The sequence below is a fragment of the Pollachius pollachius genome, assembly GCF_949987615.1.
Source record: "Pollachius pollachius genome assembly, chromosome: 18".
Classification (NCBI taxonomy): Eukaryota; Metazoa; Chordata; class Actinopteri; order Gadiformes; family Gadidae; genus Pollachius; species Pollachius pollachius.
In genome coordinates, this window is record NC_136951.1 from 16,186,013 (window position 1) to 16,199,423 (window position 13,411).

At 46.5% G+C, this 13,411-nt stretch overlaps 2 protein-coding genes across 2 annotated transcripts in view; both read left to right on the forward strand.

The window, feature by feature from the left end:
- Window positions 1-595: 595 nt before the first annotated feature.
- On the forward strand, window positions 596-10,325 carry asb15b (ankyrin repeat and SOCS box containing 15b; the record flags this gene model as incomplete). Its single annotated transcript, XM_079756234.1, has 13 exons — window positions 596-702; window positions 1,089-1,141; window positions 1,450-1,581; window positions 2,953-3,117; window positions 4,298-4,389; window positions 5,096-5,234; window positions 5,785-5,956; window positions 6,621-6,781; window positions 7,479-7,623; window positions 8,033-8,188; window positions 8,616-8,718; window positions 9,691-9,844; window positions 10,180-10,325. 13 exons carry the CDS (start codon window positions 596-598, stop codon window positions 10,323-10,325), a joined length of 1,725 nt encoding a protein of 574 aa, XP_079612360.1.
- A 1,479-nt stretch (window positions 10,326-11,804) lies between these two features.
- Window positions 11,805-13,411, forward strand: part of lmod2b (leiomodin 2 (cardiac) b) — a gene marked incomplete at both ends in the record, with an annotated part of 6,717 nt that continues 5,110 nt past the window's right edge. Inside the window, 2 exons of the mRNA XM_079755753.1 lie at window positions 11,805-12,080; window positions 12,629-13,153. Coding sequence (XP_079611879.1) covers window positions 11,805-12,080; window positions 12,629-13,153 — 801 coding nt within the window. The remainder of the gene's footprint in view (window positions 12,081-12,628; window positions 13,154-13,411) is intronic.

Consider the following 13,411-nt stretch of genomic DNA (forward strand, 5'->3'; position numbering starts at 1 on the left):
CATGAGAAGTGGAAATCTGTGTTACTACAATAATATGACTCAGTAGTGCACTGAAACTAAACACACAGAAAAATTATCTCTAGAGTTGTCTTAATTTAGTCTGCAGATAAAATAAATTCAAAGTAAATCATACTTTTCAAACCATTTCATTACATAAACAATCAAATATTGTATACATAAGTATTTAAAGGGGACATATTATACCACCAGGTGTGAGTGGGATTAGCCTTACAAGCCGTTTCGAAAATCTGCTCCATATGACATCACTAGTGGGCGTGTCCACCTAGATCTGTGCTGGATAGATGAGCAACGTTTACTTCAGTCCACGGGGTAGGCTGGTAGACTGATCCATCCAGCACAGATCTAGGTGGACACGCCCACTAGTGATGTCATATGGGGCAGATTTTCAAAGCGGCTTGTTAGGCTAATCCCACTCACACCTGGTGGTGTAATATGTCCCCTTTAAATATTTATACTTTATATTTCCTTCTTTTCGCCCTTTTTTACTTTGTAATACTTTGTTTAGTGGATTGTACAAAAATGTGTCCTCCATTTTGTGTCGCAGATAAAACGGTCATGGTGGCCTCCTCCAAACATGGCTGACGCTGAACACGATGGTATCTATGAAGAGCTATTTCAGTACGCCGTTCAGCAGAGCCTCCAGGACACCTGTAGGCGGAACGGCGATACCCACTCTAAGGGGTAACACTTCCTGAGAAGGTTTTTAATAGACTCTCTTTAATGACCGATGGTAACGCAACTTCCCTCTGTGAAAATACTCAAAGGAGCTGCAAGTGTAAACTGACGTTTCATTTGTGTATGTGCTTTTAAATATATGTATATTCTTAGGTTTTTGTTATTAAATAGATGAGTATTTCATGTTGAATTTTAAGATTAGTGTCGTCATTGTAAATGATGGAAACCTCAATGCCCTAAGATTGTAATTAAAGGTTTGAAATGGATTTAGATTATTGTCAAGAAAAGCCATAATGAATGACAGATGTGAAGTGAATAACATTGTATATAAATATTGCATAGCTTACAATTTCTTCTGTACACACATTTGTTGTTTGTCGGTTGGTTGGTAGAAACAAGCCCCAAAATGAAGACTTTCTAAAGATAATATCAGCCATTGATCAAGGTGGGTTCCAAGAATCCAGGAATTATTATTAAATTAGTTTGATCAAACACACCTGTACCAGGGACGTTTCTATGTGTGTTTTTGAGAATGTGTTTGTGCGCGTGTATACGCGTGTGCGTGTACGTGTGTGTCTATGTGCGTGAGATGCTCCTGTTTGCATTTGAGCGCCTAGATGTCTAAACGTGGGGGCCCATATGAGTGTGTGCATGTGCATATACATGTGTATGTACATGTATGCATGTCTGCGTGTACATATGCATGTGTTTACCCGTGTGTAAAGCCGGCCCTCTGTTCTGTGCTGCCCGTAGGGGACGAGGAGGCTCTGGCCAGGCTGTCAGGCTGCGTCTGGGGGTTCAGGCAGAGGGACGACCAGGGGAGGATGGCCCTGCACCGGGCAGCCTCCCAGCTGAGCCCCAGGGTCCTGGAGCTCGTCCTGCAAGGTCAGAGGACTCTGGGGCTAATGCTAATGAGTATAGCGACGATGTTGGTGGTGGTGACGGTGGTGAGGATGGGGATGATGATGAGGGGGTTGATGATGGTGGGGGGGGGCTCATGATGCTGATGATGATGATGGTGGTCATGATGTTGAGGATGATGATGAAGATGAAGATTCTGTCAGTGATGGTGGTGATTCTGTGGCAGCTGGTGTGTTAAATGTGTTTTAATGTTTCTTTGCCAGGATGATTAAGATGGTGTGTTTGGATTTCTGTTTGTTTTACTAGCAAAGACCGCCTGAACGATCAGCTCAGAACAATGAAATCGAGTAATTTCTCCACTGATCCAACGGTGTGGATCAAAAATTCTTTCTAAGACCACGGAGGTCTTGGCTCTGGGCTTCCGGCTAAACGATGAGGAGACGTGTGGCAGTTCTCATTTCTCAAATTTCACATTGAGACCTTCTCAAAGAACCAAAACATCGCCCGCTGGATTCAACATGCCGATGTTTCCCGTCTCTAAAAGGGCTATAGAACTGTGTTGTTGCATCTTGACTATATAATACAACAAAATATACAAAGAAAACGGTTGATTGTAGTACAACCGTAACCTGGTGACAACTGTAAGACCCATGAATGCAATATAAAAAGCCAGAGAGCACAGACAGAACCAGAGGAACAACGCTGTGACCAGATCAGGGTCAAAAACGCGTTACGGGCGATTGGACCGAGCCTTTTCCTCACTAATTAAACAAAACAATTTTAACATTAACCGACCAACAACAAGGCTGTGAAAAGAAGCCGAAGGCAGTAGCGCAGGGAGAGGAGGTGGGAGGCAGATTGTGAAGAATATCTCTTATATAATGATAGAAGAATACTGATGATCAGGTGAGGCTGATCATCATTAGCATGCCCTTCGGCTTCCTCTCTCTCTCTCTCTCTCTCTCTCTCTCTCTCTCTCTAATAACTCTCATGAAACAGATGAGATACAAGTGCAGTGTAGTGTGTGTGCATGTGGGGTTATATGTTTGTGGGGTTTTTCATGAGTGATTATGTGTGTGTGTGTGAGAGGCTACGTACATTTGTGAGTCTGCATACGTGTGTAAACATACAAATCCTCGTGTGCGTACGTGAATGTGGCTGAATGAAGGTGTGCATGACTTTTTGGTGTTTTATGTGTGGGTGTGTGAGTGTGTGTGCGTGGTTTTGTCTGTGTGTGCAGCTATCCATGTCAATGTGTGTCTGCACCCGGTGTAAATATGCATTATCTTGTGTGTGTGTGTGTGTGTGTGTGTGTGTGTGTGAGCGTGTGTGTGTGCATCCGTGTGTGTTTGCGCGCTTGTGTGTGCGTGTGTGCATATGCATTTGTGTGTGTAGGGATGGCCTCCAGTGAGGAGAGTCTGGAGGAGCAGGCTGGGTGCGGGGGGACAGCCCTGACCCTGGCCGCACACGCCGGCCTGGTGCTCAACGTTACCCTGCTGCTGCAGTACGGAGCCTCTCCGCACAGCACCAACAGCAGGAAGGAGTCCCCGCTGATGATAGGTGGATACACACACCGCATGACACACTCCAACCAATGACACAACAGCATGAGCAAATCCCCGCTGATGATAGGTGGATACACACACCGCATGACACACTCCAACCAATGACACAACAGCATGAGAAAATCCCCGCTGACGATAGGTAGATAAACGTACCACATGACAGACTCCAACCAATGACACAACAGCATGAGCAAATCCCCGCTGATGATAGGTGGATACACACACCGCATGACACACTCCAACCAATGACACAACAGTATGAGCAAATCCCCGCTGATGATAGGTGGATACACACTCCAACCAATGACACAACAGCATGAGAAAATCCCCGCTGATGATAGGTAGATAAACGTACCACATGACAGACTCCAACCAATGACACAACAGCATGAGCAAATCCCCGCTGATGATAGGTGGATACACACACCGCATGACACACTCCAACCAATGACACAACAGCATGAGCAAATCCCCGCTGATGATAGGTGGATGCCCACACCGCATGACACACTCCAACCAATGACACAACAGCATGAGCAAATCCCCGCTGATGATAGGTGGATACACACACCGCATGACACACTCCAACCAATGACACAACAGTATGAGCAAATCCCCGCTGATGATAGGTGGATACACACACCGCATGACACACTCCAACCAATGACACAACAGCATGAGAAAATCCCCGCTGATGATAGGTAGATAAACGTACCACATGACAGACTCCAACCAATGACACAACAGCATGAGCAAATCCCCGCTGATGATAGGTGGATACACACACCGCATGACACACTCCAACCAATGACACAACAGTATGAGCAAATCCCCGCTGATGATAGGTGGATACACACACCGCATCACACACTCCAACCAATGACACAACAGCATGAGAAAATCCCTGCTGATGATAGGTAGACAAACGTACCACATGACACACTCCAACCAATACACTGGAGCAGAACGACAATAACAACTCAAAGACGTCATAACACAAGACAACATAGTCAAAGACATTTTAACACATTGAAACGCAACCAATCACAACGCAAATAACACAACACAGCAACATCAACAACATCTATACGAATTGAACCGGCTAAACCTTCGTCCTCACGCTTCACTCCACTTTTCCTACTTCTTTATTTATTCCTACTTCTCGCGTTTGGCAGCGGTGAGACAGGGATGCTACGACACGGTGCTCTCTCTCATCATGGGCGGGGCGCTGGTGGAGTCCTGCACCGCCGTGCATGAAGCTGCCAAGGTGAGCACACCACCCCCACCACAACACCACCTCATTGTGCTCAGCTCTGGGACATCTTTCTCTCTGACACTTAGGCCTCCTCCTTCCCGCCTTCCTTCATCCCTCCATCATTCCGTACATCTCCCTTCCTTCCTCTCTCTGTTCTCCCCTCTCGCCAACCCTTCCTTCCTCCCTTCATCCATCAATCTCTTCACCCCACCATCCCTTTTTCCCCCCTCCTTCCTTCCCTCCCTCCCCCCTCCCTCTCCCATGCCACCCTCCATCAATCATTCCCTCCCTCCCTTCCTCCTTCCCTCCCGTTCTCCATCTTCCCTCCCTCCCTCCATCCCTTCCTCCCTCCCTCCTTCCTTCCATCCCTCTCTCCCTTCCTCCCTCCCTCCCTCCCGTTCTCCATCCTCCCTCCCTCCATCCATCCCTCCCTCCCTCCCTCCTTCCTTCCATCCCTCTCTCCCTTCTACCCTCCCTCCCTCCCCCTTTCTCCCTCCCTCCCTCCTTCTTTCCTCCCTCCATCCATCCATCCCTTCCTCCCTCCCAACCTCCCTTCCTCCCTCACTCAAACCCTCTCTCCCTTCTACCCTCCCTCTCTCCCTCCCTCCCTCTCTCCCTCCCTCTCTCCCTTCCTCCCTCCCTCCCTCCCTCCCTCCCTCTCTTCCTCCCTTCCCCTTCTCCCCCTCCCTCCCTCCCCTCCCCATCATGCCCTCTCTAGGTGGGCTGCCCGGCCGTGCTGATGTTGTTGCTGAGACACGGGGGCAAGACAACGGGCACCGACGGCCACGGCGTCACGCCCATGGGCGTCGCCGCCGAATACGGCCACACCGAGGCCCTGGACATACTGCTCCAGCACGGTCAGCACCGCGGACTGAGGCGCCATCGTCCGTCTCCTTCCATGTCTAATGTCACCATTTTGGGGCCGCCGCCATTTTGTTCAGTGCAGTTCAAATTCAGCTTGTTAATAGAATGAGTCACGTGTCGTGGCGACTGATGCATGCAGAGTAATAAGATAATAATTAATGCAGAGTAATACGTCTCTGAATTCCCCCTATTTCGGTACTTATTTGTTTTTCGGAATGGTGTATTATGAAGTGAACGATTCAGGGATTTGGGAATAGGAGCAATTTCAGACAGGGCCGTAAAATTTGTCTCAAGAAACAAAGTTCTGGTGGAGACATTAGTTACACATTAGTTAGCATACCAGTGCCAGAAATTACGATTTTTATCCATATCCCACATAATAGATTGAACTATTAATTAAGTAAAAAATATTTCAATTTGTAGCCAAAGGATGCATAAAATAGATTATAACGCATACAATTCCTCGAAAGAATGACCAACGAAGTGCAAAATACCTATAGCAGCCGATGTTAATGCAGTGCTGTTTGACCGTTTCACCACCAGGTGGCGATGTTAACGCTCAGGCCAGTAACGGAGACAGTGTCCTGTATGATGCGGCTGGATCGGGGAACCTGGACTGCATAGAGCTGCTCTTGCAGAACGGAGCTAACCCTAACATAGCAAGCTATGCCTGCCAGCTACCTATACACAGAGCTGCTTATGAAGGACACTTCTTGTAAGAAGGACTTGTATGGTTGCTTGTGTGTAAGAGCTTTGATTTTTATGGTCTTCTGCTTAGAGAGACATTAATGGATCCTCAGATAGAGTTCACATTCTACCAGAGTAATTTCTACTGGAGGGAACGTCTCTGGTCAATGTTAAACTGAACTCGTTAATTCCAATTACCAAACACTCGTCCTTTCTCCCTCTGTCTGGCTGTGTGTCTCTCTCTCTGTATCCCTCCCTCTCCCTCTATAATTATTTTTGTCATTTTTTTCTTTCATCCTGTCACTGGCTCTTTCATTGTCTATTGTTGTTATATTAATTTTTCCTTATTGCTCCATATGCACCAATCTTTTAATTTTTTTTTTTAAAAAGATTACCCCACTCTCTTTCCCTCCCTACCTCCCCCCTCCTCCATCCCTCCCCACTCCTCTCCCCCTCTTCCTCCCCTCCCTCCCTCCCTTCCCCTCCCTCCTCTCCCTCTCCCCCTCTTCCTTCCTTCCCTCCCTCCCTTCCCCTCCCTCCTCTCCCTCTCCCCCTCTTCCTTCCTTCCCTCCCTCCCTTCCCCTCCCTCCTCTCCCTCTCCCCCTCTTCCTTCCCTCCCTCCCTCCCTTCCCCTCCCTCCTCTCCCTCTCCCCCTCTTCCTTCCCTCCCTCCCTCCCCTCCCTCCCCCCCAGAGCTCTGAGGTGCCTGGTCCCCATCACCACCAAGAGGGCCATCCGTCTGTCGGGTCAGAGCCCGGTGCACTCGGCGGCCGACGGGGGTCACGTCTTCTGCCTGGAGCTCCTCATCCAGAGGGGATTTGACGTCAACGCCCTGCTGGCCACCCACATATCCGGTCAGCCCATGGGCCCATCCCCACCAATCCACCTATATTGCTCCTCCTGGCCTGGCTACTAACCATTTCCTAGCTATTCAATTAAAGGTGTCATATTATACCACCAGGTGCGAGTGCGATTAGCCGTCAGGCGTGTCCACCTAGATGTGTGCTGGATAGATCAGTCTACCAGCCTACCCAGTGGACTGTAGCAAACGTACATCTAGGTGGACACGCCAACTTGTGATGTTAGAAGAACGGCTTCAAAATGGCTTGTAACGGCTGATCAAACTCACACCTGGTGGTATAATATGTCACCTTTAAACAAATTCCTCAGGTCAACAATTTTGAGCTCCTAATGTGCTCCAGCATGGTGACCGAGCTTGAATAGGATTGGTCAACTCGTGCCCTATTTAGCGCACTGTTTAGGGGTGGGCTGTCCGAAATGGGAGTGCACAAATCTGGTTTCCTGGTTTCCTAACCCTACTTTATACCCAGTAGTATACTAGTATTGTTGAAAGTAGTCGTAGCAATATTATTATCAGCATTTCCTTCATTTATCATTTCGCAATATGAGTCATTTAAGGCTTGGATGCAAGGAACGAATCATTCGATTTCATCAGTTCAACATCCTCCCAGTAGAACATCGAAGCGGCGCTATCGAAAGGTGTCGTTATATGCTGACGACATGATACTGACGTATGAAAGGGGGTTGTAGAGAACTACGGGGACCTGCGGAGGAGCCCGCTGTACTTTGCCGTGTCCAACGGGGACCTGACCTGCACCGAGATGCTCCTGAAGGCCGGGGCCCGCACCGACCTGGACTACCTGCGCTGCCTCCTGGTGGCTGTACGAGCAGAGAGGTGCTCCTCCAGTATAATATCTCATATAATGTAGTCCAGTTGAAGCCCTGCTAATCTAATCTGGTCTAGTCTAGACCAAACCAAACCTAATATAAACCAATGTCATTTAATCTCGTCTGATCAAGTCGAAAGAACGTCGATGAAAAATAAGAAAGCTGAACATGTATAGATGTTAAACCACCAAACCATCAGAAATCGACTCTGATCCAGTCAAATCTAATCTAATCTAATCCATAGTAAACCGTCTCACTTCAGAATTGATTCCTAGATATAGGTAGACAAAGTTATATTCTGATTACCATCATAAATACTACATCTGACGTATGCAACAGCATGGCAAGGAAAAATAAGTGACGGTAACAATTCTGTGTGTCTTACCTCTGACCTCCACCGGGGGACGTGGCTCCAGGCATGAGATGGTGCGCCTGCTGCTGTCTCACGGCGCCGAGGTCAACTGCTACTTCCGGGTCATCAACGACACGTCGTTCCCCACTGCCCTGCAGTACTGCCTGAAGGACGCCGCCATGCTGCGTCTGCTGCTCGACCACGGGTACCACGCCCACAAGTACGCCCAACCGACCAATCAAAAACTGGGGATCACTGATGGGGCAGGGCCACCAAGTGGGCCCAACCGACCAATCAAACAACAGGGATCACTGATGGGGCGGGGCCACCATGTAGGCTCAACCGACCAATAAAAAATCACTGATGGGGCGGGCCACCATTACCAAATCATACCATCCCATATCTACCCTCAACGTTTTTGAGGCTTTCATAACAAATGAGTTTTTCAGTGTTGATTTTTCAGGTCATTAAGGAGCAGGTGGGGTTAAGGTGTCTTGCTCAGGGAGGCCTAAAGATAGGCTGCGGATGCCCGGGGAATCAAAGGCAGAATCCATCTTGTTTAATGACACACTAAATTAGCTTCAGGTATACCCCGAATCGGAAGGAAGATTTTGTAATTAAATCTGAAACCATAATCTCTCTGGTAGGTGTTTTGAGTGTAACCATGACGACAGCGACGAACCTGACAGCTCCTGGATCAATGTTCATAACCAGGCATATGCAGCATACCGCAGTGCCACTACTGTCACTGTAAGAACTCCTACACCCCTAATGATACTATACAGTAAACCCACTACTGCTGTACAAAAGACACTCCTACTGATACTGTACAGTAAACCTAATACGGTCCCTGTAAGAAATAATACACTCCTACTGATACTATACAGTAAACCCACAACGATCACTGTAAGAAATACTACACTCCTACTGATACTATACAGTAAACCTAATACTGTCACTGTAAGAAATACTACACTCCTACTGATGCTATACAATAAACCCACTACGATCACTGTAAGAAATACTACACTCCTACTGATACTATACAGTAAACCTAATACTGTCACTGTAAGAAATACTACACTCCTACTGATACTATACAGTAAACCCACTACGATCACTGTAAGAAATACTACACTCCTACTGATACTATACAGTAAACCTAATACTGTCACTGTAAGAACTACACTCCTACTGAAACTATACAGTAAACCCACTACTATCACTGTAAGAAATACTACACTCCTACTGATACTATACAGTAAACCCACTACGATCACTGTAAGAAATACTACAATCCTACTGATACTATACAGTAAACCCACTACGATCACTGTAAGAAATACTACATTCCTACTGATACTATACAGTAAACCTAATACTGTCACTGTAAGAACTACACTCCTACTGAAACTATACAGTAAACCCACTAGTGTTACTGTAGGAAATACTGCACTCCTACTGATAATATACAGTAAACCCACTACTGCTGTAAAAATGCTGCTAATACAACAACTACTACTTTACAGCAGACCTACCATTACCATTTTACTACAAAGCAAGTCTCTTAGCTCCTTCCTCTGTAAACATTACTACAGTTATACTATTACCATTTGATTAATTCTTTCTTCCCTTTCTTTAAACTAAACACACCTCTCTCTCTCTCTCTCTCTCTGTCTGTCTGTCTGTCTGTCTGTCTCTCTCTCTCTCTCGCTCTCTCAGTTCTGTGAGTTTGTGTCGGTGTCGTGGCTGGTTCACCTGGTGGGTGGTGTGGTCAGGATGCTCCTGGACTACGTCAGCTACGTCCGCCTCTGCCCCAACCTCCAGACCATCCTGGAGACCACGCCTGAGTGGCCAGAGATCTGCGGCATTCTGGGTAAAGCAGTTTATTTCAGTTGATGAGTTGGTAGTTGATATAAATCATTAACTTGTACCCAAAGCCACAGGTAGTCTGCGGACATGGGTTTTGAACCCAGTACCTTTCTGCTGGGAGTCTAATGCCCATTAGAAGCCATTTAAAAATGTCACATGTGAGTGTCCAGCCAGATGTATGATGGATTGATCCGGCTCCCATAGTTGGTACAGTCCACACTATAGAGGCTGCTGGTAAAATAGGAGCTATTTAAGATATCTTTACCTGGGACTGACCTTTGACTTACACTCAAGTACACTCAATGTTACATCTTCACCATCCATTATGTGGGTCCATAGAACAGCCAAGGCCTCTCCAACACCTCTGCCGATTGGTCATCAGAGGTCACATGAGCCTTAAGACCCTCAACAACCCTGTTGCCATGGCAAACGTGCCCTTCCCCCCTCGGCTGAAGACCTACCTGACCTACACAGAGAGCACCTGACCAATCAGCGATCATCAGAATGTGTCTGTGGGTACTGATGGTGGGGATATATCAAAGGAATGAATGACCGAATGGAGCCTATTAATAGTTAGGATTGATAATACTACTGCATAACCTCCCTCTGGACAAACAATACATGCCCTTTGTTCCGTAAGCCAAAGGGCATAGATTCTCTAAAAATGTGACATTTGATGTATCTCTTTTCATTTTGGCCATCTATGAATATTTTGTCTCAAGCTGTGACAAAAAAAATGTTGCTGCAAAGTTTCAGAGTTTAGAGGCTATTTAGCGCAGATTCATTTATTTTGTTTGATTTTATGGGGGGGGATAATACCAATATCGTTCATTGTTCTGTTGATAAGATCTAGAATAATGATTACAAAGCTGTGAATTTGATAACCATTGGATGAAGGTGAATCTGATAGCACTTCTTTTTTATTAGTATTTTGTAATAAATAAATGATTAGCAAGTTATATTATAAATAAATATATAATAAAGAAACAACATTGGTGTTTGGAGTTGGTATTGCTTTTTGTGTTGTTGTACAATACATACGGTTCTCACGATAAGAGAATAATCCATCTATGCATTAAATGCATTATAACCAATAACTTCAATCTGGCAAAATACATAGACGACTTTAAGATGTTCTTGAGATCTGGTGATTACCTTTCAAAAGGCATTATGAACTAGCTAGACCTCCGTGTCACCTATGTATGCCTCTTGCTGCGTGCATCTGTCCACGATGCTCTTATTTTGTCGACGGCGCTCTTATTTTGTCAACGGCTCTTATTTTGGACATGAACAAAGCCATCCGGCAGGTGACCAGCTGCTACGTCCTCCACACACTCTGAGCTCACAATCTTTTTGTAGCCATGTCTCTCAGTGCAGCGCGCCTAAAACAGACGATGCATCATGAAGGGTGTTGGGGGGGGGTTCTCGGGGCACAACCACCCAACCCTATCCCCCCTCAGCCCCCCTGCCCTGGCCCCTCTCTTAAGGCCGTAACAGCAGCTGGAGAGATTAGAAGAGGGGAAGACGGACACACATACACACACTTATCCATATCTACAAGCAGCCAGCAACCCAAGTCAGACCTATGTTGATGCAGCTGACAGGAGTCGATCTAGTTTTGACCAAGGGGGATAGACTCGCTGTTATCAGACCCCGGGCCCCTGATCCCAGAGCTAGTGACTGAGACAAAGGGTCTGGACAGATCCGCTGGGTATGAAGGCGTCTTTACCAGACCGCTGACTTCTTTGAAGCCCACGAATCACCCTGGACTTACTTGGTGACCCTGGAGTGTTTTATGTGAAAAACACTAAACATTTCTGGAACTTTTTTTTGACAATACATCCGAACATCCTTTGGGCTTGTTGGAAGCTTTTTAATCGGGGGGGAAAACGTTTTGAGAGGTTGAGAGCGACTCGACTCTCTTAAAAAAACTGTTGGGATCGACGGTTGACTACGCTTTAGCCATGAGCTGCTTCGGCTACCGGCGGGAGCTCAGCAAGTACGAAGACGTGGACGAGGACGAGCTTCTGGCCTCCCTCAGCCCGGAGGAGCTGGCCGAGCTGGAGAAGGAGCTGACGGACATCGACCCGGACGCCAACGTACCCACCGGGCTGAGACAGAGGGACCAGACGGACAAGACCCCCACGGGGACCTTCAGCAGGGACGCCCTCATGAAGTACTGGGAGTGCGAGACGCGGAAACTGATGGAGGAGGAGATCAGCGGGGACAGGCCTAAAATGGTAGGTTTGGAATTACTTTTTTACAGGGTTGTTGTTATTGTTTGAATTTAAAGGTGCTGTATGTCAGATTAAAATGCCATTATTTGAGCGGAAATTGTTTGAAGAAGCCTTCCATCAGCAATTAGTGAGTGAAATGACTTGAGAGAATATTGAGAATATGTTTTGAGTTGACTGCGCCTGCCTCTGTATGAGCCAATTTAGATTCAAGACTTCTCCTGGCTAATTTCTGACTAATCAAGGCATCTCTTACCTGATTGGTTCGGAGAATCCATCTTGCCTGCCAATCACAGGTGCTCAATAGAAACACTCATTAGTCCGCTCTTTTCTGCTGTCCTAACCCTAACTCTCCATTCTTACCTACATCTGCTTTAATAATATTGTTAAGTACTATTATTAAGTAACGCTTTTAAGTGTTACTTACTATTAGTACTATTAAACAATATGTTCAAGTATGCAAGAGCATAGACATTTTTTAAACCTTTGTTTGCGTTTGTGTCTTAAAAATACTGTTGGGAATTAATTTCAACTTTTAAATCAACCAATCACAGGATGGGGAACAGGAAGCGGAATGCGTGACGGAAAACAGCAGCGAGGCAGAGGACGAAAAAGACGACGTCACAGAGAAAGAAATAAAGAAATCGATGAATGAAAGGGAGGAAGACGAGGAAGAAGACGAAGACAAGGATGAAGAGGATAAAGAGAGTGAGGAGGAAGAGGAGTTGGAGACAGAAGAAGAGGAGGAGGAGGAAGAAGAAGAGGAGGTTGAGACAGAGGAGGACAAAGAGGAGGAGGAGGAAGAGTCTAAAACAAAACCAGAACAGCCAAAGTGTTCTGGGGTCGGCTCCAGTTTCTCTGTGGAAAGAGCTGACTCAGCTCTTTCCACACAGGAAGACACTCCTAAGCTCTTAAAACCTCAGAGGGTGGAGCCTATTCATGTGACTCCGCCCCCTCCAGCAGCGGACTGCAACTCCACTGGGAACCCCACCATTGTCGACGACGTTCTGGAACGTATCCTAAGCAACGACCCAGAACTAACAGAGGTCAACCTCAACAACATCGATGACATCTCCAAGGTAAAGCTTGTGAGAGAGACCATATGCTGATTGTCCAGTGGCAGTTGACCTTTGTAGCATAACAGGTTTGGGTTCCACTGTGTTGACTTAACATCTCCTCAGTAATTATGCTTGATTAAGTTCTTGTTTGAGGTTTACCTCAGTGTCGGCTGATTCAAATGGCCTCCGTTGTTTGGTATTTGCTTCCTAGCATGCTAGCATATCAGCTGGGCAACAAACAATCAAACAGAAGTAACAGCACTCGTATTCATGTATTAA